We start from the raw sequence: 24,077 nt of genomic DNA on the forward strand, positions 1-24,077 counted from the left end.
CCTCCTCTATGTTAGTGTATTACTGATCAGTACCTCCTCTATGTTAGTGTATTACTGATCAGTACCTCTATGTTAGTGTATTACTGATCAGTACCTCCTCTATGTTAGTGTATTACTGATCAGTACCTCTATGTTAGTGTATTACTGATCAGTACCTCCTCTATGTTAGTGTATTACTGATCAGTACCTCTATGTTAGTGTATTACTGATCAGTACCTCCTCTATGTTAGTGTATTACTGATCAGTACCTCCTCTATGTTAGTGTATTACTGATCAGTACCTCTATGTTAGTGTATTACTGATCAGTACCTCCTCTATGTTAGTGTATTACTGATCAGTACCTCCTCTATGTTAGTGTATTACTGATCAGTACCTCCTCTATGTTAGTGTATTACTGATCAGTACCTCCTCTATGTTAGTGTATTACTGATCAGTACCTCCTCTATGTTAGTGTATTACTGATCAGTACCTCCTCTATGTTAGTGTATTACTGATCAGTACCTCCTCTATGTTAGTGTACTACTGATCAGTACCTCCTCTATGTTAGTGTATTACTGATCAGTACCTCCTCTATGTTAGTGTATTACTGATCAGTACCTCTATGTTAGTGTACTACTGATCAGTACCTCTATGTTAGTGTATTACTGATCAGTTCCTCCTCTATGTTAGTGTATTACTGATCAGTACCTCTATGTTAGTGTATTACTGATCAGTTCCTCCTCTATGTTAGTGTACTACTGATCAGTACCTCTATGTTAGTGTACTACTGATCAGTACCTCCTCTATGTTAGTGTATTACTGATCAGTACCTCTATGTTAGTGTATTACTGATCAGTTCCTCCTCTATGTTAGTGTATTACTGATCAGTACCTCCTCTATGTTAGTGTATTACTGATCAGTACCTCCTCTATGTTAGTGTATTACCGATCAGTACCTCTATGTTAGTGTATTACTGATCAGTTCCTCCTCTATGTTAGTGTATTACTGATCAGTACCTCCTCTATGTTAGTGTATTACTGATCAGTACCTCCTCTATGTTAGTGTATTACTGATCAGTACCTCCTCTATGTTAGTGTATTACTGATCAGTACCTCCTCTATGTTAGTGTATTACTGATCAGTACCTCCTCTATGTTAGTGTATTACTGATCAGTACCTCCTCTATGTTAGTGTACTACTGATCAGTACCTCCTCTATGTTAGTGTATTACTGATCAGTACCTCCTCTATGTTAGTGTATTACTGATCAGTACCTCCTCTATGTTAGTGTATTACTGATCAGTACCTCCTCTATGTTAGTGTACTACTGATCAGTACCTCCTCTATGTTAGTGTATTACTGATCAGTACCTCTATGTTAGTGTACTACTGATCAGTACCTCTATGTTAGTGTATTACTGATCAGTACCTCTATGTTAGTGTACTACTGATCAGTACCTCTATGTTAGTGTATTACTGATCAGTACCTCTATGTTAGTGTATTACTGATCAGTACCTCCTCTATGTTAGTGTATTACTGATCAGTACCTCCTCTATGTTAGTGTATTACTGATCAGTACCTCCTCTATGTTAGTGTACTACTGATCAGTACCTCCTCTATGTTAGTGTATTACTGATCAGTACCTCCTCTATGTTAGTGTACTACTGATCAGTACCTCCTCTATGTTAGTGTACTACTGATCAGTACCTCCTCTATGTTAGTGTATTACTGATCAGTACCTCCTCTATGTTAGTGTATTACTGATCAGTACCTCCTCTATGTTAGTGTATTACTGATCAGTACCTCCTCTATGTTAGTGTATTACTGATCAGTACCTCTATGTTAGTGTATTACTGATCAGTACCTCTATGTTAGTGTACTACTGATCAGTACCTCCTCTATGTTAGTGTATTACTGATCAGTTCCTCCTCTATGTTAGTGTATTACTGATCAGTACCTCCTCTATGTTAGTGTATTACTGATCAGTACCTCCTCTATGTTAGTGTATTACTGATCAGTACCTCCTCTATGTTAGTGTACTACTGATCAGTACCTCCTCTATGTTAGTGTATTACTGATCAGTACCTCCTCTATGTTAGTGTATTACTGATCAGTACCTCCTCTATGTTAGTGTATTACTGATCAGTACCTCCTCTATGTTAGTGTATTACTGATCAGTACCTCCTCTATGTTAGTGTATTACTGATCAGTACCTCCTCTATGTTAGTGTACTACTGATCAGTACCTCTATGTTAGTGTATTACTGATCAGTACCTCCTCTATGTTAGTGTATTACTGATCAGTACCTCCTCTATGTTAGTGTATTACTGATCAGTACCTCCTCTATGTTAGTGTATTACTGATCAGTACCTCCTCTATGTTAGTGTACTACTGAGACTGACTAGTCAGTCATTGCACCCAACAGCAGTCTAACTCACATCCATAATATGGGGAATTAAAGCATCTGATTATTTCTCACTAAACAGACCTGCACTAATAATCCACTGGGCACAGACAACAACTCAACTCAAATAAAATAAAAATCAAATCAAATGTTATTTGTCACATACACATGGTTAGCAGATGTTAATGCGAGTGTAGTGAAATGCTTGTGCTTCTAGTTCCGACAATGCAGTAATAACCAACGAGTAATCTAACCTAACAATTCCACAACTACTACCTTATACACACAAGTGTAAAGGGATAAAGAATATGTACATAAAGATATATGAATGAGTGATGGTACAGAACGGTATAGGCAAGATGCAGTAGATGATATAGAGTACAGTATATACATATGAGATGAGTATTGTAGGGTATGTAAACATTTTAAGTGGCATTGTTAAAAGTGGCTAGTGATATATTTTTACATTTACATTTAAGTCATTTAGCAGACGCTCTTATCCAGAGCGACTTACAGATACATCAATTTCCATCAATTTCCATTATTAAAGTGGCTGGAGTTGAGTCAGTATGTTGGCAGCAGCCACTCAATGTCAGTCTGATGGCCTTGAGATAGAAGCTGTTTTTCAGTCTCTCGGTCCCTGCTTTGATGTACCTGTACTGACCTCGCCTTCTGGATGATAGCGTGGTGAACAGGCGAGTGGCTCGGGTGGTTGTTGTCATTGATGATCTTTATAATCTTTATGGCCTTCCTGTGACATCTATTCCACGTTGGTTCAACGTCGTGTCATTGAAGTCACCTGGGAACAACGTTGATTCAAACAGTCTGTGAATAACAGTCTGTGTCCAGTAATAACAGTCTGTGTTCAGTAATAACAGTCTGTGTCCAGTAATAACAGTCTGTGAATAACAGTCTGTGTCCAGTAATAACAGTCTGTGTCCAGTAATAACAGTCTGTGTCCAGTAATAACAGTCTGTGTCCAGTAATAACAGTCTGTGTCCAGTAATAACAGTCTGTGTCTAGTAATAACAGTCTGTGTCCAGTAATAACAGTCTGTGTCCAGTAATAACAGTCTGTGTCCAGTAATAACAGTCTGTGTCCAGTAATAACAGTCTGTGTCCAGTAATAACAGTCTGTGTCCAGTAATAACAGTCTGTGTCCAGTAATAACAGTCTGTGTCCAGTAATAACAGTCTGTGAATAACAGTCTGTGCCCAGTAATAACAGTCTGTGTCCAGTAATAACAGTCTGTGTCCAGTAATAACAGTCTGTGTCCAGTAATAACAGTCTGTGTCCAGTAATAACAGTCTGTGTCCAGTAATAACAGTCTGTGTCCAGTAATAACAGTCTGTGCCCAGTAATAACAGTCTGTGCCCAGTAATAACAGTCTGTGTCCAGTAATAACAGTCTGTGTCCAGTAATAACAGTCTGTGTCCAGTAATAACAGTCTGTGTCCAGTAATAACAGTCTGTGTCCAGTAATAACAGTCTGTGCCCAGTAATAACAGTCTGTGCCCAGTAATAACAGTCTGTGCCCAGTAATAACAGTCTGTGCCCAGTAATAACAGTCTGTGTCCAGTAATAACAGTCTGTGTCCAGTAATAACAGTCTGTGCCCAGTAATAACAGTCTGTGTCCAGTAATAACAGTCTGTGTCCAGTAATAACAGTCTGTGCCCAGTAATAACAGTCTGTGTCCAGTAATAACAGTCTGTGCCCAGTAATAACAGTCTGTGAATAACAGTCTGTGCCCAGTAATAACAGTCTGTGTCCAGTAATAACAGTCTGTGTCCAGTAATAACAGTCTGTGCCCAGTAATAACAGTCTGTGTCCAGTAATAACAGTCTGTGAATAACAGTCTGTGTCCAGTAATAACAGTCTGTGTCCAGTAATAACAGTCTGTGCCCAGTAATAACAGTCTGTGTCCAGTAATAACAGTCTGTGCCCAGTAATAACAGTCTGTGAATAACAGTCTGTGCCCAGTAATAACAGTCTGTGCCCAGTAATAACAGTCGGTGTCCAGTAATAACAGTCTGTGTCTAGTAATAACAGTCTGTGTCTAGTAATAACAGTCTGTGTCCAGTAATAACAGTCTGTGTCCAGTAATAACAGTCTGTGTCCAGTAATAACAGTCTGTGAATAACAGTCTGTGCCCAGTAATAACAGTCTGTGTCCAGTAATAACAGTCTGTGTCCAGTAATAACAGTCTGTGTCTAGTATTAACAGTCTGTGTCTAGTAATAACAGTCTGTGTCTAGTAATAACAGTCTGTGTCCAGTAATAACAGTCTGTGTCCAGTAATAACAGTCTGTGTCCAGTAATAACAGTCTGTGTCCAGTAATAACAGTCTGTGTCCAGTAATAACAGTCTGTGTCCAGTAATAACAGTCTGTGTCCAGTAATAACAGTCTGTGTCCAGTAATAACAGTCTGTGTCCAGTAATAACAGTCTGTGCCCAGTAATAACAGTCTGTGTCTAGTAATAACAGTCTGTGTCCAGTAATAACAGTCTGTGCCCAGTAATAACAGTCTGTGTCCAGTAATAACAGTCTGTGTCCAGTAATAACAGTCTGTGTCCAGTAATAACAGTCTGTGAATAACAGTCTGTGTCCAGTAATAACAGTCTGTGTCCAGTAATAACAGTCTGTGTCCAGTAATAACAGTCTGTGTCCAGTAATAACAGTCTGTGAATAACAGTCTGTGTCCAGTAATAACAGTCTGTGCCCAGTAATAACAGTCTGTGTCCAGTAATAACAGTCTGTGTCCAGTAATAACAGTCTGTGCCCAGTAATAACAGTCTGTGCCCAGTAATAACAGTCTGTGTCCAGTAATAACAGTCTGTGCCCAGTAATAACAGTCTGTGTCCAGTAATAACAGTCTGTGAATAACAGTCTGTGTCCAGTAATAACAGTCTGTGTCCAGTAATAACAGTCTGTGTCCAGTAATAACAGTCTGTGTCCAGTAATAACAGTCTGTGCCCAGTAATAACAGTCTGTGTCCAGTAATAACAGTCTGTGCCCAGTAATAACAGTCTGTGTCCAGTAATAACAGTCTGTGTCCAGTAATAACAGTCTGTGCCCAGTAATAACAGTCTGTGTCCAGTAATAACAGTCTGTGCCCAGTAATAACAGTCTGTGTCCAGTAATAACAGTCTGTGTCCAGTAATAACAGTCTGTGTCCAGTAATAACAGTCTGTGTCCAGTAATAACAGTCTGTGTCCAGTAATAACAGTCTGTGCCCAGTAATAACAGTCTGTGTCCAGTAATAACAGTCTGTGTCCAGTAATAACAGTCTGTGCCCAGTAATAACAGTCTGTGCCCAGTAATAACAGTCTGTGCCCAGTAATAACAGTCGGTGCCCAGTAATAACAGTCTGTGCCCAGTAATAACAGTCTGTGTCCAGTAATAACAGTCTGTGCCCAGTAATAACAGTCTGTGTCCAGTAATAACAGTCTGTGCCCAGTAATAACAGTCTGTGTCCAGTAATAACAGTCTGTGTCCAGTAATAACAGTCTGTGCCCAGTAATAACAGTCTGTGTCCAGTAATAACAGTCTGTGAATAACAGTCTGTGTCCAGTAATAACAGTCTGTGTCCAGTAATAACAGTCTGTGTCCAGTAATAACAGTCTGTGTCCAGTAATAACAGTCTGTGTCCAGTAATAACAGTCTGTGCCCAGTAATAACAGTCTGTGTCCAGTAATAACAGTCTGTGTCCAGTAATAACAGTATGTGAATAACAGTCTGTGCCCAGTAATAACAGTCTGTGTCCAGTAATAACAGTCTGTGCCCAGTAATAACAGTCTGTGCCCAGTAATAACAGTCTGTGTCCAGTAATAACTGTCTGTGAATAACAGTCTGTGCCCAGTAATAACAGTCTGTGTCCAGTAATAACAGTCTGTGTCCAGTAATAACAGTCTGTGTCCAGTAATAACAGTCTGTGTCCAGTAATAACAGTCTGTGTCCAGTAATAACAGTCTGTGTCCAGTAATAACAGTCTGTGTCCAGTAATAACAGTCTGTGTCCAGTAATAACAGTCTGTGTCCAGTAATAACAGTCTGTGCCCAGTAATAACAGTCTGTGTCTAGTAATAACAGTCTGTGTCCAGTAATAACAGTCTGTGTCCAGTAATAACAGTCTGTGTCCAGTAATAACAGTCTGTGTCCAGTAATAACAGTCTGTGAATAACAGTCTGTGTCCAGTAATAACAGTCTGTGTCCAGTAATAACAGTCTGTGTCCAGTAATAACAGTCTGTGTCCAGTAATAACAGTCTGTGAATAACAGTCTGTGTCCAGTAATAACAGTCTGTGCCCAGTAATAACAGTCTGTGTCCAGTAATAACAGTCTGTGTCCAGTAATAACAGTCTGTGCCCAGTAATAACAGTCTGTGCCCAGTAATAACAGTCTGTGTCCAGTAATAACAGTCTGTGCCCAGTAATAACAGTCTGTGTCCAGTAATAACAGTCTGTGAATAACAGTCTGTGTCCAGTAATAACAGTCTGTGTCCAGTAATAACAGTCTGTGTCCAGTAATAACAGTCTGTGTCCAGTAATAACAGTCTGTGCCCAGTAATAACAGTCTGTGTCCAGTAATAACAGTCTGTGCCCAGTAATAACAGTCTGTGTCCAGTAATAACAGTCTGTGTCCAGTAATAACAGTCTGTGCCCAGTAATAACAGTCTGTGTCCAGTAATAACAGTCTGTGCCCAGTAATAACAGTCTGTGTCCAGTAATAACAGTCTGTGTCCAGTAATAACAGTCTGTGTCCAGTAATAACAGTCTGTGTCCAGTAATAACAGTCTGTGTCCAGTAATAACAGTCTGTGCCCAGTAATAACAGTCTGTGTCCAGTAATAACAGTCTGTGTCCAGTAATAACAGTCTGTGCCCAGTAATAACAGTCTGTGCCCAGTAATAACAGTCTGTGCCCAGTAATAACAGTCGGTGCCCAGTAATAACAGTCTGTGCCCAGTAATAACAGTCTGTGTCCAGTAATAACAGTCTGTGCCCAGTAATAACAGTCTGTGTCCAGTAATAACAGTCTGTGCCCAGTAATAACAGTCTGTGTCCAGTAATAACAGTCTGTGTCCAGTAATAACAGTCTGTGCCCAGTAATAACAGTCTGTGTCCAGTAATAACAGTCTGTGAATAACAGTCTGTGTCCAGTAATAACAGTCTGTGTCCAGTAATAACAGTCTGTGTCCAGTAATAACAGTCTGTGTCCAGTAATAACAGTCTGTGTCCAGTAATAACAGTCTGTGCCCAGTAATAACAGTCTGTGTCCAGTAATAACAGTCTGTGTCCAGTAATAACAGTATGTGAATAACAGTCTGTGCCCAGTAATAACAGTCTGTGTCCAGTAATAACAGTCTGTGCCCAGTAATAACAGTCTGTGCCCAGTAATAACAGTCTGTGTCCAGTAATAACTGTCTGTGAATAACAGTCTGTGCCCAGTAATAACAGTCTGTGTCCAGTAATAACAGTCTGTGTCCAGTAATAACAGTCTGTGTCCAGTAATAACAGTCTGTGTCCAGTAATAACAGTCTGTGTCCAGTAATAACAGTCTGTGTCCAGTAATAACAGTCTGTGTCCAGTAATAACAGTCTGTGCCCAGTAATAACAGTCTGTGACCAGTAATAACAGTCTGTGTCCAGTAATAACAGTCTGTGCCCAGTAATAACAGTCTGTGCCCAGTAATAACAGTCTGTGTCCAGTAATAACAGTCTTTGTCCAGTAATAACAGTCTGTGCCCAGTAATAACAGTCTGTGTCCAGTAATAACAGTCTGTGCCCAGTAATAACAGTCTGTGCCCAGTAATAACAGTCTGTGTCCAGTAATAACAGTATGTGAATAACAGTCTGTGTCCAGTAATAACAGTCTGTGCCCAGTAATAACAGTCTGTGTCCAGTAATAACAGTCTGTGTCCAGTAATAACAGTCTGTGTCCAGTAATAACAGTCTGTGTCCAGTAATAACAGTCTGTGCCCAGTAATAACAGTCTGTGCCCAGTAATAACAGTCGGTGCCCAGTAATAACAGTCTGTGTCCAGTAATAACAGTCTGTGTCTAGTAATAACAGTCTGTGTCCAGTAATAACAGTCTGTGTCCAGTAATAACAGTCTGTGTCTAGTAATAACAGTCTGTGTCCAGTAATAACAGTCTGTGTCCAGTAATAACAGTCTGTGCCCAGTAATAACAGTCTGTGTCCAGTAATAACAGTCTGTGTCCAGTAATAACAGTCTGTGTCCAGTAATAACAGTCTGTGCCCAGTAATAACAGTCTGTGTCCAGTAATAACAGTCTGTGTCCAGTAATAACAGTCTGTGCCCAGTAATAACAGTCTGTGTCCAGTAATAACAGTCTGTGAGTAAGTCCCAAATGGCACACTATCCCCTATTTAGTGCACTGCTTTAGACCAGAGCCTTATGGGCCCTGGTCAAAAGTAGCGCACTACATATGCATGCAAGACTGTAAGTCACTTTGGATAAAAGTGTCTGCCAAGTTGTATATATTATTATTATTTTTGATATTAGTTCCATTTTAAAAGAGCATCCTTATGTTTACCCTAATGCAGAGTTGATGCTATTTGAATCTTTTAATTCCTCCGTTTATTGTTGTTAAGGCAGAAGCCATGATGGGCTGAAATAGCTTTTAATAAGGCAAGCTCATTAGTGGCTCTAAGAACAAAGTTCAGATGAAGATATGGCAGTAATGGCACTGCTGCATCTGGCATCCGAGAGAGAGAGAGAGAGAGAGACAGACAGAGACAGAAGAGAGAAGAGAGAAGAGAGAAGAGAGACAGAGATTAGAACAACAGATGCAGTTTGAAGTGACTTCTCTCTGTAGCAGTGGGCCGCAATTCAACAAAAAGGACTGACTGCATTGTTGGTAAAGCAGGGAGGGACCCTAGGATCTAATCTGTACTGGAGCCAACTGATGCAAACAAAAAGGTTTAGTCCTAATGGAACTCTATTCCTTACATAGGGCACTGGTCAAAAGTAGTGCACCATGTATCGAATAGGGTGCCACTCTGGTCAAAAGTAGTGCACCATGTATCGAATAGGGTGCCACTCTGGTCAAAAGTAGTGCACCATGTATCGAATAGGGTGCCACTCTGGTCAAAAGTAGTGCACTATATATCGAATAGGGTGCCACTCTGGTCAAAAGTAGTGCACCATGTATCGAATAGGGTGCCACTCTGGTCAAAAGTAGTGCACTATATATTGAATAGGGTGCCACTCTGGTCAAAAGTAGTGCACTATATATTGAATAGGGTGCCACTTGGTCGTTTTTTTTTCTCTGGACCGGAAAATGTTAGCGGAAGCAGACGATGAAGTGGAGTCTGAACCCAATGGCGGTAGAATTCAAGGAGAATTGGAGCATTGTCCAAAAGAATGGAAACGGAGCAAAAATACTGTACAGTAATGAGAATGACCCTTCCTATCTGGTCGGAGTACGGTTTGTTAAATGAGGAGCAGCTGAGCAGAGTACCAATCTGGAAGAAATTATTTGAGTTATTCCACCTGGTGGAGAGAGTTCTGGGTAAAGTGAAGGTTGTGAGGATCACGAGAGGTGGGTTTGTTTTGATTTATTTTGTGCTTCCGCGGATCAGAAGGAACGTGCGTTGGGTTTTAACCATTTTGATAAGTTTGAAGTGTCATGTGTTGTCTCTTCAGAACAGGGCACCCCCCTCAAGGGGGTTACATATCTGGCGTCTTGTGGGAAGTCGATTTTTGAAGAGATTAAAAATATTCCTGGAGTGAATTTTTGCACGTCGGATGAATCGTGTGGTGAATGAAGAGAAGTCTATCTGTTGTTTTGTTTTTTTGATATGATGGAGTCTCTCCCTGTTCAAGTGCAGTTCGGGTATATTAAAACTACAGATTCAGAGCATCCCAAGACCAATGCAGTGGGATCACTGTAAAGCTTTTGGTCGTGTATCAAGTGTTTACAGAAAGGAGGAGCCGAGATGTCCAGGTTGTGGAAAAAATATCATATTTTTAAAAGTGATAAAAATGTGACATGTTACAATTGCGGTGTGAACCATGAAGCCACGTCTTTGGAACGCCCAACAAGGGGGAAAGAGAATGAGGTGGCCAAAGTCAGGTCTGTCCAGAGCATTTCATATGCAGCGGCTGTTTAAAGGGTTAACGATTTGAATGGTGGTCCTGAAGACTCTATGATGGTGGATAGAACTACACTGCAAGCTGCAGCGGTTGCCTTTCACCAGCAGGATCCTGACATTTTAAAGGTTAAGAAGGTGGACTTTGCGGTCTTTATAGTTATGGTGATTAATGGCACTGCCAAGGTGGAGAGATGGTCCAGGAAGATAGATATCATTGTGGATGCGGCGGAGCGGTTCCTGGGACTGAAATATTTCTCGGCGGAGGAGTTACATGGAATATTGTCACAAGCCGTACCACCCTCTCAGGTCCTAGAGCCGTACCACCCTCTCAGGTCCTAGAGCCGTACCACCCTCTCAGGTCCTAGAGCCGTACCACCCTCTCAGGTCCTAGAGCCGTACTACCCTCTCAGGTCCTAGAGCCGTACCACCCTCTCAGGTCCTAGAGCCGTACTACCCTCTCAGGTCCTAGAGCCGTACCACCCTCTCAGGTCCTAGAGCCGTACCACCCTCTCAGGTCCTAGAGCCGTACCACCCTCTCAGGTCCTAGAGCCGTACTACCCTCTCAGGTCCTAGAGCCGTACCACCCTCTCAGGCCCTATAGCCGTACCACCCTCTCAGACCCTAGAGCCGTACCACCCTCTCAGACCCTATAGCCGTACCACCCTGTCAGATCCTAGAGCCGTACCACCCTCTCAGACCCTAGAGCCGTACCACCCTGTCAGATCCTAGAGCCGTACAACCCTAACAGGTCCTAGAGCCGTACCACCCTCTCAGGTCCTAGAGCCGTACCACCCTCTCAGGTCCTAGAGCCTGAGAAGAGAGATATGGAGATTTGAAAGAAGGAAGAAGTCAGAGTTTTGTTTTGGTTTTGTCAAAATGTTGTACCATTTTTATTTGGGTGGATTAATTTAGTTTCCCTATCACATATGGATTTTCTTTTTTACAATGTTTTGGTTTTTCAAACCGTCCAGTAGGTGGCGGCAATACACCTTTTTGGGTTGTAATCCACCATAAAACCAACAGAAGAAGAAGAACAAACACAGATTTTTTTGTTGTGGTTGCATTTGACACATTCTCCTACCATAATAAAACTAGTTAAATGTAACGTAATCGAAAATGTAATCTACATAATCTCCATAATTAATTATGTATCATGAAAGGGCCATAAAGAATAACTAGTAACGCTGCATATACCAAGAAAGGTTCAAATCTCACCTTTCTGGTAAAAAATAGTTATACATTACTGAGGTGTAGTTACTTTTAATGACGACAGCTCCCAGTACACAGTACAAATACGATACAATATCATCCATGTTATATGATGTATTTCCTGTTCAACAAACTTTATGAATAAGGCTTGAAATGACAAATGTTTTCTAATTATAGTATAATCATATTATAAAACAACTAACTATAATATTTCACCTTCCTTAGAACTGTAAAATACATATTTGTATGTTTTGTAAAACATTTTCTAAAGTTCTCTCGATCAAAACGTCTGCCCCCATCGCTGTTGAACGTCTCACAGAGCGCTAGCTCGGCTTCCTGAACTTGACAGTGTAACGGCTTTCGTCGGTGGGAGAAGGAGCGGACCAAAGCGCAGCGTGGTTAGTGTTCATCTTATTTTAATAAATCCAAAACTGAACACTACAAATACAAAATCAACAAACGTGAAAACCGAAACAGTTCTATCTGGTGCAGACACATAAAGACTGAAGACAACCACCCACAAAACACAATAGAACACAGGCTACCTAAATATGGTTCCCAATCAGAGACAATGACTAACACCTGCCCCTGATTGAGAACCATATCAGGCCAAACGAGAAACCCCACAGAAACAGAAAAAATAGATCATACCCACCCAACTCACGCCCTGACCACACTAAAACAAAGAAAATACAAAAGAACTATGGTCGGAACGTGACAGATAGGAACTCACCTTTCATCTCATGTTAATCTTGTCCGTCTATGACAAACAGAAAGTGTTCATTTGTTTTTAAATCGATTAATTGTTTTAGATGAATGACTATAGATCGACCTCTGAATGTTCTATAGTGATGAAACCCTCTCTCCTCCGGGGTGATGAAGTAAGGACAGCAGGCATGTGCGTTGTCAGCGGCTGTGACGTAGGGGTCAGCCACTTCTGTAAGCCTCATAGAAGCTAAAAAAATGTTAATATTTGACCTTAACATGTGATATCTATACAACAGAACAGATGAACAGGAAGGGCATTTACTCTCATGGGTGGCTAAAATAACTATCTGAAAGCCCCGCCCCTACTAAACCATAACTCCATTCTTCCGATCTGATCCGCTGGGTCATAGATCAATAACCCAGCATCAATAACCCAGAATCAGTAACACAGCACCAACAAACCAGCACCCAGCATCAGTAATCCAGCAACAATAAACCAGCACCCAGCATCAGTGACCCAGCACCCGGCATCAGTAACCCAGCATCAGTAACCCAGCACCCAGCATCAGTAATCCAGCACCAATAAACCAGCACCCAGCATCAGTGACCCAGCATCAATAACCCAGCATTAATAAACCAGCACCCAGCATCAGTAACCCAGCACCCAGCATCAGTAACCCAGCATCAATAACCCAGCACCCAGCATCAGTAATCCAGCACCAATAAACCAGCACTCAGCATCAGTAACCCAGCACCCTGCATCAGTAACCAAGCATCAATAACCCAGCACCCAGCATCAGTGACCCAGCATCAATAACCCAGCACCAAAAAAACATCTCCCAGCATCAGTAACCCAGCATCAATTACCCAGCATCAGTAACCCAGCATCAGTAACCCAGCACCCAGCATCAGTAACCCAGCATCAATTACCCAGCATCAGTAACCCAGCATCAGTAACCCAGCACCCAGCATCAGTAACCCAGCATCAGTAACCCAGCACCCAGCATCAGTAACCCAGCATCAGTAACCCAGCATCAAATACCCAGCATCAGTAACCCAGCGCCAGTAACCCAGCATCAATAACCCAGCATCAGTAACCCAGCATCAGTAACCCAGCATCAGTAAACCAGCACCCAAGATCAGTAACCCAGCATCAATAACACAACATCAGTAACCCAGCACCCAAGATCAATAACCCAGCATCAGTAACCCAGCATCAGTAACCCAGCATCAGTAATCCAGCATCAGTAACCCAGCATCAGTAAACCAGCACCCAATATCAGTAACCCAGCATCAGTAACCCAGCATCAGTAACCCAGCATCAGTAACCCAGCATCAGTAACCCAGCATCAATAAACCAGCACCCAGCATCAGTAACCCAGCATCAGTAACCCAGCATCAATAAACCAGCACCCAGCATCAGTAACCCAGCATCAGTAACCCAGCATCAGTAACCCAGCATCAGTAACCCAGCATCAGTAACCCAGCATCAAGTACCAGGGGGATGTTTACTCAGTACTAAGGGGATGTTTACTCTGTACCAGGGGAATGTTTACTCTGTACCAGGGGGATGTTTACTCTGTACCAGGGGGATGTTTACTCTGTACCAGGGGAATGTTTACTCTGTACCAGGGGAATGTTTACTCTGTACCAGGGGGATGTTTACTCTGTACCAGGGGGATGTTTACTCTGTACCAGGGGGATGTTTACTCTGTACCAGGGGGATGTTTACTCTGTACCAGGGGGATGTTTACTCTGTACCAGGGGGATGTTTACTCTGTACCAGGGGAATGTTTACTCTGTACCAGGGGGATGTTTACTCTGTCTACACCTTGCCTACTGACTAAATATTCACAACAGAGACAGAGAGGCTCAAAATGGTGACAGACAGACAGACAGACAGACAGACAGACAGACAGACAGACAGGACAGACAGTAGCATATTATTGTATATTCTAGGTCTGGGAAACAATTGAAATAAATGTGTGTAATAACTATAACTTTATATAACTGGTTTTACGGTAATATACCAGACCTTTCACGGACCACTGGTGATACATCAATATCCGGGGAAAGAAGCAGTCTCAGGGGGTAGAAACAAGCTGCTTTACCAAGAACACCCTATTCCCTATGCAGTGCACTGCTTTTGACCAGAGCCCTATGGGTCCTATAGTGTCTGGGGGAAACAGTTTCAGGAGGGTTACAGTGGAGTGGTTTCCTCTAACCAGGGACAAAACAACAGCTGTTTGTGTGTGTGTGTGTGTGTGTGTGTGTGTGTGTTGGTATGTGTCTGTCCACACTATAAGGTTTCATTCTGTCCCACCACCAGGTTTCATTCTGTCCCCACCACCAGGTTTCATTCTGTCCCCACCACCAGATTTCATTGTGTCCCCACCACCAGCTGTCATTCTGTCCCCACCACCAGGTGTCATTCTGTCCCCCCACTAGGTTTCATTCTGTCCCCACCACCAGGTTTCATTCTGTCCCCACCACCAGGTTTCATTCTGTCCCACCACCAGGTTTCATTCTGTCCCCACCACCAGGTTTCATTCTGTCCCCACCACCAGGTTTCATTCTGTCCCCACCACCAGGTTTCATTCTGTCCCCACCACCAGGTTTCATTCTGTCCCCACCACCAGGTTTCATTCTGTCCCCACCACCAGGTTTCATTCTGTCCCCACCACCAGGTTTCATTCTGTCCCCACCATCAGGTTTCATTCTGTGTCCACCACCAGGTTTCATTGTGTCCCCACCACCAGGTTTCATTGTGTCCCCACCACCAGCTTTCATTGTGTCCCCACCACCAGGTGTAATTCTGTCCCCACCACCAGGTGTCATTCTGTCCCCCCACTAGGTTTCATTCTGTCCCCACCAACAGGTTTCATTCTGTCCCCACCACCAGGTTTCATTCTGTCCCCACCACCAGGTTTCATTCTGTCCCACCACCAGGTGTCATTCTGTCCCCACCACCAGGTTTCATTCTGTCCCCACCACCACGTATCTTTTTGTCCCCACCACCAGGTATCATTCTGTCCCCACCACCAGGTATCATTTTGTCCCCACCACCAGGTATCATTCTGTCCCCACCACCAGGTATCATTTTGTCCCCACCACCAGGTATCTTTTTGTCCCCACCACCAGGTGTCATTCTGTCCCACCACCAGGTATCATTCTGTCCCCACCACCAGGTATCATTCTGTCCCCACCACCAGGTATCATTTTGTCCCCACCACCAGGTATCATTTTGTCCCCACCACCAGGTATCATTCTGTCCCCACCACCAGGTATCATTCTGTCCCCACCACCAGGTATCATTCTGTCCCCACCACCAGGTATCATTCTGTCCCCACCACCAGGTATCATTCTGTCCCCACCACCAGGTATCATTCTGTCCCCACCACCAGGTATCATTCTGTCCCCACCACCACTACCATCATCATCTACAGCTGACCGATAGGATCCCATGTCCTTTACAGAGATACAACATTTCGTTGTTGTCTATAACTTGCCATTAATCCTGTATCTTTAAAACAATGTAAGTGGAAGGCCCTCCAACACCACTCTCCCCCTAAAAAATATATATATTTGTTTACGGAAAACAGATTTTTGGGGGGACAACAGCTAACTTCCTGCATTTTAACACATTTTGCCACGAGGCAGAGAGAAACAATTGCAGTTTTATAATGCTATTCTACTCATTTTATCATATAATGCTATTTTACACATTTTGTCATGAGTCTGACAGAAAATATTGCAGTTTTAAAGCTAATTTCCTGCAATTCTATAAATTTTGCCAAAAGGATTTGAGAACATGTTCTGTTTTATTGGTCACCCCCCCCCCCCTCTTTTACACCGCTGCTACTCTCTGTTATCATCTATGCATAGCCACTTTAATAACTCTACCTACATGTACATATTACCTCAACTAACCGGTGCCCCCGCACATTGACTCTGTGCTGGTACCCTCCTGTGAATAGTCTCGCTATTGTTATTTTACTGCTGCTCTTTAATTACTTGTTACTTTTATCTCTTATTCTTACTCGTATTTCTTTTAACCTGCGTTGTTGGTTAAGGGCCTGTGACTAAGCATTTCACTGTAAGGTCTACTACACCTGTTGTATTCAGTATTTCACTGTAAGGTCTACTACACCTGTTGTATTCAGCATTTCACTGTAAGGTCTACTACACCTGTTGTATTCAGCATGTCACTGTGAGGTCTACTACACCTGTTGTATTCAGCATTTCACTGTAAGGTCTACTACACCTGTTGTATTCAGCATGTCACTGTGAGGTCTACTACACCTGTTGTATTCGGCATTTCACTGTAAGGTCTACTACACCTGTTGTATTCAGCATTTCACTGTAAGGTCTACTACACCTGTTGTATTCGGCAGTTCACTGTGAGGTCTACTACACCTGTTGTATTCAGCATGTCACTGTGAGGTCTACCTACACCTGTTGTATTCAGCATTTCACTGTAAGGTCTACCTACACCTGTTGTATTCAGCATTTCACTGTAAGGTCTACTACACCTGTTGTATTCAGCATTTCACTGTAAGGTCTACTACACCTGTTGTATTCATCATGTCACTGTGAGGTCTACTATACCTGTTGTATTCGGCATTTCACTGTAAGGTCTACTACACCTGTTGTATTCAGCATTTCACTGTAAGGTCTACTACACCTGTTGTATTCAGCATTTCACTGTAAGGTCTACTACACCTGTTGTATTCGGCAGTTCACTGTGAGGTCTACTACACCTGTTGTATTCAGCATGTCACTGTGAGGTCTACCTACACCTGTTGTATTCAGCATTTCACTGTAAGGTCTACCTACACCTGTTGTATTCAGCATTTCACTGTAAGGTCTACACCTGTTGTATTCAGCATTTCAATGTAAGGTCTACACCTGTTGTATTCAGCATTTCACTGTAAGGTCTACACCTGTTGTATTCAGCATTTCACTGTAAGGTCTACCTACACCTGTTATATTCAGCGCATGTGATTTGTGATTTAATTTGCGTGACTGTATCAGTCACTGATACAGTCACGCATTAAAAATATGATGAAAACACTTGGATAGCCCCAGTATGTCCCTCAACACCACCACAATGTTGGAGAGAGGTTGGTGTTGTAGAAATGTCGTTTTTATAGTGAACAATAACTTTTAGACACATCCAGTGTCCAGAAACAGTTCAATTACCACATTCAGACACTTTGGAGAGGTTGAAAGGACACTTGAATGTACGCTGGATTCCCCATAACACCACCACTATGTTGGAGTGAGGTTGATATGGTAGAAATTGTGTTTTTAGACTGAACAAATAGCATTTAGGGATTGCAAATATATAAGAGCACTGGAATGATCTAATTTACAGACATACGCCACTTTAGGGACACTTGGAAACGTCCCGTGACCACACCTGACACCACTTACTAAAAACATCTGCCCATTTCTAGTTGTTAGGTCTATCAATCCCATTTTCTTGTGTGTTTACAGCTCTGACCATCAATTATTCAAATCAAATCAAGTTTATTTTATATAGCCCTTCGTACATCAGCTAATATCTCGAAGTGCTGTACAGAAACCCAGCCTAAAACACCAAACAGCAAGCAATGCAGATGTAGAAGCACGGTGGCTAGGGAAAAACTCCCTAGAAAGGCCAAAACCTAGAAAGAAACCTAGAGAGGAACCAGGCTATGAGAATAATTCACGTATAACTTGTCAATGAAGGATTACTTTCAAAATAAAATAAATAAATAAATAACAACGGTATTTAGTGTGTGCTTGATCTTGTGAATTCTGAACTATGTAACTTCTATCTATCTTTTGATCATTTCCTCATAATCCTCCAGATGTCTTCTTTCCAAATATGGGCATGTCAGAATTACACATGAATAGCAGTTACTTTTGGGTTTGTCTATTTAGGCCAAAATCTACATTTTGCCATTACGTCTAAGAGGATAACTGATCATTGCAATGTCATACCGTGTCATTTAATGTTTAAAAACAAAAACAATATGAACGAATAAGACATTTGGCTACAGAAGTGCCATTTCTTACCAATCGCTACAGCACCCCCCCCCCCCCCCCCCCCCCTCCAGTTAGCTGACGAACTAGCTAAGTCGGTCGAGGCGTGCATGACCAGAATGACACGTCGATGAACCACCAAAGGCACAACCCCATTTATGTTGAGAAATAGAGGAACGGGAGGAGTTGGACCATTTTTCCAGCTCAAAGTTGACCATTAAAGCTCATTTTCATGTAATTCTACACATTTTGCCATCGCTTATGACGTGTTCACATCCTATCCTTATTTCACATTTTCACCCGCACATTGATCTATGTCATTAGTCAAGACACTACTCTCCAACAGAGAAATCTCACTTCCTGCCTGCCTGCCTCTCACATCATAAAACCAGAACCTGCAGCTCTATTTGGACTTAACCTGTATTTCCTACTTGCCTCTGTAATGAGTCTAGCTCAGTTCCATGGCTGCATCCCAAATGGTCCCCTATTTCCTATACAGCGCACTACTTTCGGACTCAGAATGAATGGGGGGGGGGGGTGAATGGTTAATGTCCCTAGTGTACGGCACGCATCAGCTCCACACCGATGATCGCACACACTTTCAGCACCACGGACAGTGCAATCATATACTTTCAACAGCAGTGTACACGCAGCACCACTGCCAGTTTGTCAGTCTCCTGGACAGTGCACTGACCACAGCATTACTTTCAGCACCCTGGACAGCACACTGACCACAGCATTGCTTTCAGCACCCTGGACAGCACACTGAAACACAGCATTGCATTCAGCACCCTGGACAGCACACTGACCACAGCATTGCTTTCAGCACCCTGGACAGCACACTGACCACAGCATTGCTTTCAGCACCCTGGACAGCACACTGAAACACAGCATTGCATTCAGCACCCTGGACAGCACACTGACCACAGCATTGCTTTCAGCACCCTGGACAGCACACTGACCACAGCATTGCTTTCAGCACCCTGGACAGCACACTGAAACACAGCATTGCATTCAGCACCCTGGACAGCACACTGACCACAGCATTGCATTCAGCACCCTGGACAGCACACTGACCACAGCATTGCTTTCAGCACCCTGGACAGCACACTGACCACAGCATTGCTTTCAGCACCCTGGACAGCACACTGACCACAGCATTGCTTTCAGCACCCTGGACAGCACACTGACCACAACATTGCATTCAGCACCCTGGACAGCACACTGACCACAGCATTGCTTTCAGCACCCTGGACAGCACACTGACCACAGCATTGCTTTCAGCACCCTGGACAGCACACTGACCACAGCATTGCTTTCAGCACCCTGGACAGCACACTGAAACACAGCATTGCATTCAGCACCCTGGACAGCAGTCGCAGCGCACCGCTAGTTTATTAAACGGGCACACTTTATCCATATCAGCCAGCGACTTACCTCCAATATCTGGCCGTAGCTTCTTATCGTATTCCTTGAGTAAACTGTTCAGTATCTCTGTTGTGTCTGCCTCCGTGGTCTTCGGAGCCAACTTTTGGTTCATGGTAACATCCTCATACTCTTCTTCATATTCCATTTTTGGAGAACTACAAAAATAAAGAAGAGATATAATTAAGATTGTGGAAACAAAAAAATGAAAAAATAAACCATCTCTCTACATTAGTGCACGGCATTTAGGAACTGCTGAAATCGTAATGTATAGCGAACCTAAACACAGTGCATTTGCATGGCTTATTATTGTAGCTGTAAAATTATATTAGCGTAGCTTAATAAAATGGCATTGGTGTAGCTGTAAAATGGTATTAATGTAGCTTAATAAAAGGGTATTAGTGTGGCTTAATAAAATAGTATTTGACGAACAAATATCCCAGATCTTGTTAACTATAAGCACCATACAGTCCTACTCCGGTCTTGACAGTCAGTTTAACGTTAATGACAAATGAGACATGTTGAAGATGGCATAAGCTTAAAATGTTAAATGGTATTTAGTGTCAGGGTCAGCAGGTAGCCAAGTGGTTAGAGTGTTGGGCCAGTAAACGAAAGGTTGTTGGATCGAATCCCCGAGCTGATAAGGTACAGGTCTGTCATTCCACCACTGAACAAGACAGTTAACCCACTCTGCCCCGGTAGGCTGTCATTGTAAATAAGAAGTTGTTCTTAACAGACTTGCCTAGTCAAATAAAGGTTACTTTTTTTTTTAAGAGGAATTTCCTGAAATTCCTACTGTGATATGTTGAGCATAGATTTAACTACAATATGCTAAGGATATGCTGAATGTATGTTTCACATCGGACAAATTGCAAAAATAACGGACAGGTATATGGTAGACATCTTGTACGTATTTGTAGAATATTACCATGACTGATATGTATCTTATAGTCTTCTGGAACCTTCCAACATGTTACTGCACATGTTGACAATGTTAAGACTTCATGTCATTCCCAATATAAACAGTATAATATCATGCCATTCCCAGTATAAACAGTATAACGTCATGTCATTCCCAATATAAAGGGAATAACATCATGTCATTCCCAATATAAACAGTATAACATCATGTCATTCCCAGTATAAACAGTATAACATCATGCCATTCCCAATATAAAGGGAATAACATCATGCCATTCCCAATATAAACAGTATAACATCATGTCATTCCCAATATAAAGGGAATAACATCATGCCATTCCCAATATAAACAGTATAACATCATGCCATTCCCAATATAACATCATGTCATTCCCAATATAAACAGTATAACATCATGTCATTCCCAATATAAAGGGAATAACATCATGCCATTCCCAATATAAACAGTATAACATCATGCCATTCCCAATATAACATCATGTCATTCCCAATATAAACAGTATAACATCATGCCATTCCCAATATAACATCATGCCATTCCCAATATAACATCATGTCATTCCCAGTATAAACAGTATAACGTCATGTCATTCCCAGTATAAACAGTATAACGTCATGTCATTCCCAGTATAAACAGTATAACATCATGCCATTCCCAGTATAAACAGTATAACGTCATGTCATTCCCAATATAAAGGGAATAACATCATGCCATTCCCAATATAACATCATGTCATTCCCAGTATAAACAGTATAACGTCATGTCATTCCCAATATAAAGGGAATAACATCATGCCATTCCCAATATAACATCATGCCATTCCCAGTATAAACAGTATAACATCATGCCATTCCCAGTATAAACAGTATAACGTCATGTCATTCCCAATATAAAGGGAATAACATCATGCCATTCCCAATATAACATCATGTCATTCCCAGTATAAACAGTATAACATCATGTCATTCCCAATATAAAGGGAATAACATCATGCCATTCCCAATATAACGTCATGTCATTCCCAATATAAAGGCTATAACATCATGTCATTCCCAATATAACATCATGTCATTCCCAATATAAAGACTATAACATCATGCCATTCCCAATATAAAGGGAATAACATCATGCCATTCCCAATATAACATCATGCCATTCCCAATATAAAACAGTATAACATCATGTCATTCCCAGTATAAACAGTATAACTTCATGTCATTCCCAGTATAAACAGTATAACGTCATGTCATTCCCAGTATAAACAGTATAACATCATGTCATTCCCAATATAAACAGTATAACGTCATGTCATTCCCAATATAAAGGGAATAACATCATGCCATTCCCAATATAACATCATGTCATTCCCAATATAAAGGCTATAACATCATGCCATTCCCAATATAACATCATGTCATTCCCAATATAAAGGCTATAACATCATGTCATTCCCAATATAAAGGCTATAACATCATGCCATTCCCAATATAACATCATGTCATTCCCAATATAAAGGCTATAACATCATGCCATTCCCAATATAAAGGGTAAAGCAGGTACACCAATATAAAGGGTAAAGCAGGTACACCAATATAAAGGGTAAAGCAGGTACATTAATACCAATATAAAGGGTAAAGCAGGAACATTAATACCAATATAAAGGGTAAAGCAGGTACATTAATACCAATATAAAGGGTAAAGCAGGTACATTAATACCAATATAAAGGGTAAAGCAGGTACATTAATACCAATATAAAGGGTAAAGCAGGTACATTAATACCAATATAAAGGGTAAAGCAGGTACACCAATATAAAGGGTAAAGCAGGTACACCAATATAAAGGGTAAAGCAGGAACATTAATACCAATATAAAGGGTAAAGCAGGTACATTAATACCAATATAAAGGGTAAAGCAGGTACATTAATACCAATATAAAGGGTAAAGCAGGTACATTAATACCAATATAAAGGGTAAAGCAGGTACACCAATATAAAGGGTAAAGCAGGTACATTAATACCAATATAAAGGGTAAAGCAGGTACATTAATACCAATATAAAGGGTAAAGCAGGTACATTAATACCAATATAAAGGGTAAAGCAGGTACATTAATACCAATATAAAGGGTAAAGCAGGTACATTAATACCAATATAAAGGGTAAAGCAGGTACATTAATACCAATATAAAGGGTAAAGCAGGTACACCAATATAAAGGGTAAAGCAGGTACACCAATATAAAGGGTAAAGCAGGTACACCAATATAAAGGGTAAAGCAGGTACACCAATATAAAGGGTAAAGCAGGTACACCAATATAAAGGGTAAAGCAGGAACATTAATACCAATATAAAGGGTAAAGCAGGTACATTAATACCAATATAAAGGGTAAAGCAGGTACACCAATATAAAGGGTAAAGCAGGAACATTAATACCAATATAAAGGGTAAAGCAGGTACATTAATACCAATATAAAGGGTAAAGCAGGTACACCAATATAAAGGGTAAAGCAGGTACATTAATACCAATATAAAGGGGAAAGCAGGTACATTAATACCAATATAAAGGGTAAAGCAGGTACATTAATACCAATATAAAGGGTAAAGCAGGTACATTAATACCAATATAAAGGGTAAAGCAGGTACATTAATACCAATATAAAGGGTAAAGCAGGTACATTAATACCAATATAAAGGGTAAAGCAGGAACACCAATATAAAGGGTAAAGCAGGAACATTAATACCAATATAAAGGGTAAAGCAGGTACATTAATACCAATATAAAGGGGAAAGCAGGTACATTAATACCAATATAAAGGGTAAAGCAGGTACATTAATACCAATATAAAGGGTAAAGCAGGTACATTAATACCAATATAAAGGGGAAAGCAGGTACATTAATACCAATATAAAGGGTAAAGCAGGAACATTAATACCAATATAAAGGGTAAAGCAGGTACATTAATACCAATATAAAGGGTAAAGCAGGTACATTAATACCAATATAAAGGGTAAAGCAGGTACATTAATACCAATATAAAGGGTAAAGCAGGTACATTAATACCAATATAAAGGGTAAAGCAGGTACATTAATACCAATATAAAGGGTAAAGCAGGTACATTAATACCAATATAAAGGGTAAAGCAGGTACACCAATATAAAGGGTAAAGCAGGTACATTAATACCAATATAAAGGGGAAAGCAGGTACATTAATACCAATATAAAGGGTAAAGCAGGTACATTAATACCAATATAAAGGGTAAAGCAGGTACATTA

General features: G+C 41.2%; 1 protein-coding gene across 2 annotated transcripts in view; it reads right to left on the reverse strand.

Moving 5' to 3' along the window:
- Positions 1–24,077, reverse strand: part of LOC129869449 (gamma-aminobutyric acid receptor subunit gamma-3) — a 435,314-nt gene that overhangs the window by 407,660 nt on the left and 3,577 nt on the right. For both annotated transcript variants that reach the window (XR_008761908.1, XM_055943877.1), the window contains exon 2: positions 19,875–20,020. Coding sequence is in view for 1 of the 2 variants with exons in the window: in XM_055943877.1 (XP_055799852.1) it covers positions 19,875–20,020 (146 nt within the window). In the remaining variant the exon portion in view is untranslated. The remainder of the gene's footprint in view (positions 1–19,874; positions 20,021–24,077) is intronic.

The sequence above is a fragment of the Salvelinus fontinalis genome, chromosome 14 (assembly GCF_029448725.1).
Source record: "Salvelinus fontinalis isolate EN_2023a chromosome 14, ASM2944872v1, whole genome shotgun sequence".
Classification (NCBI taxonomy): Eukaryota; Metazoa; Chordata; class Actinopteri; order Salmoniformes; family Salmonidae; genus Salvelinus; species Salvelinus fontinalis.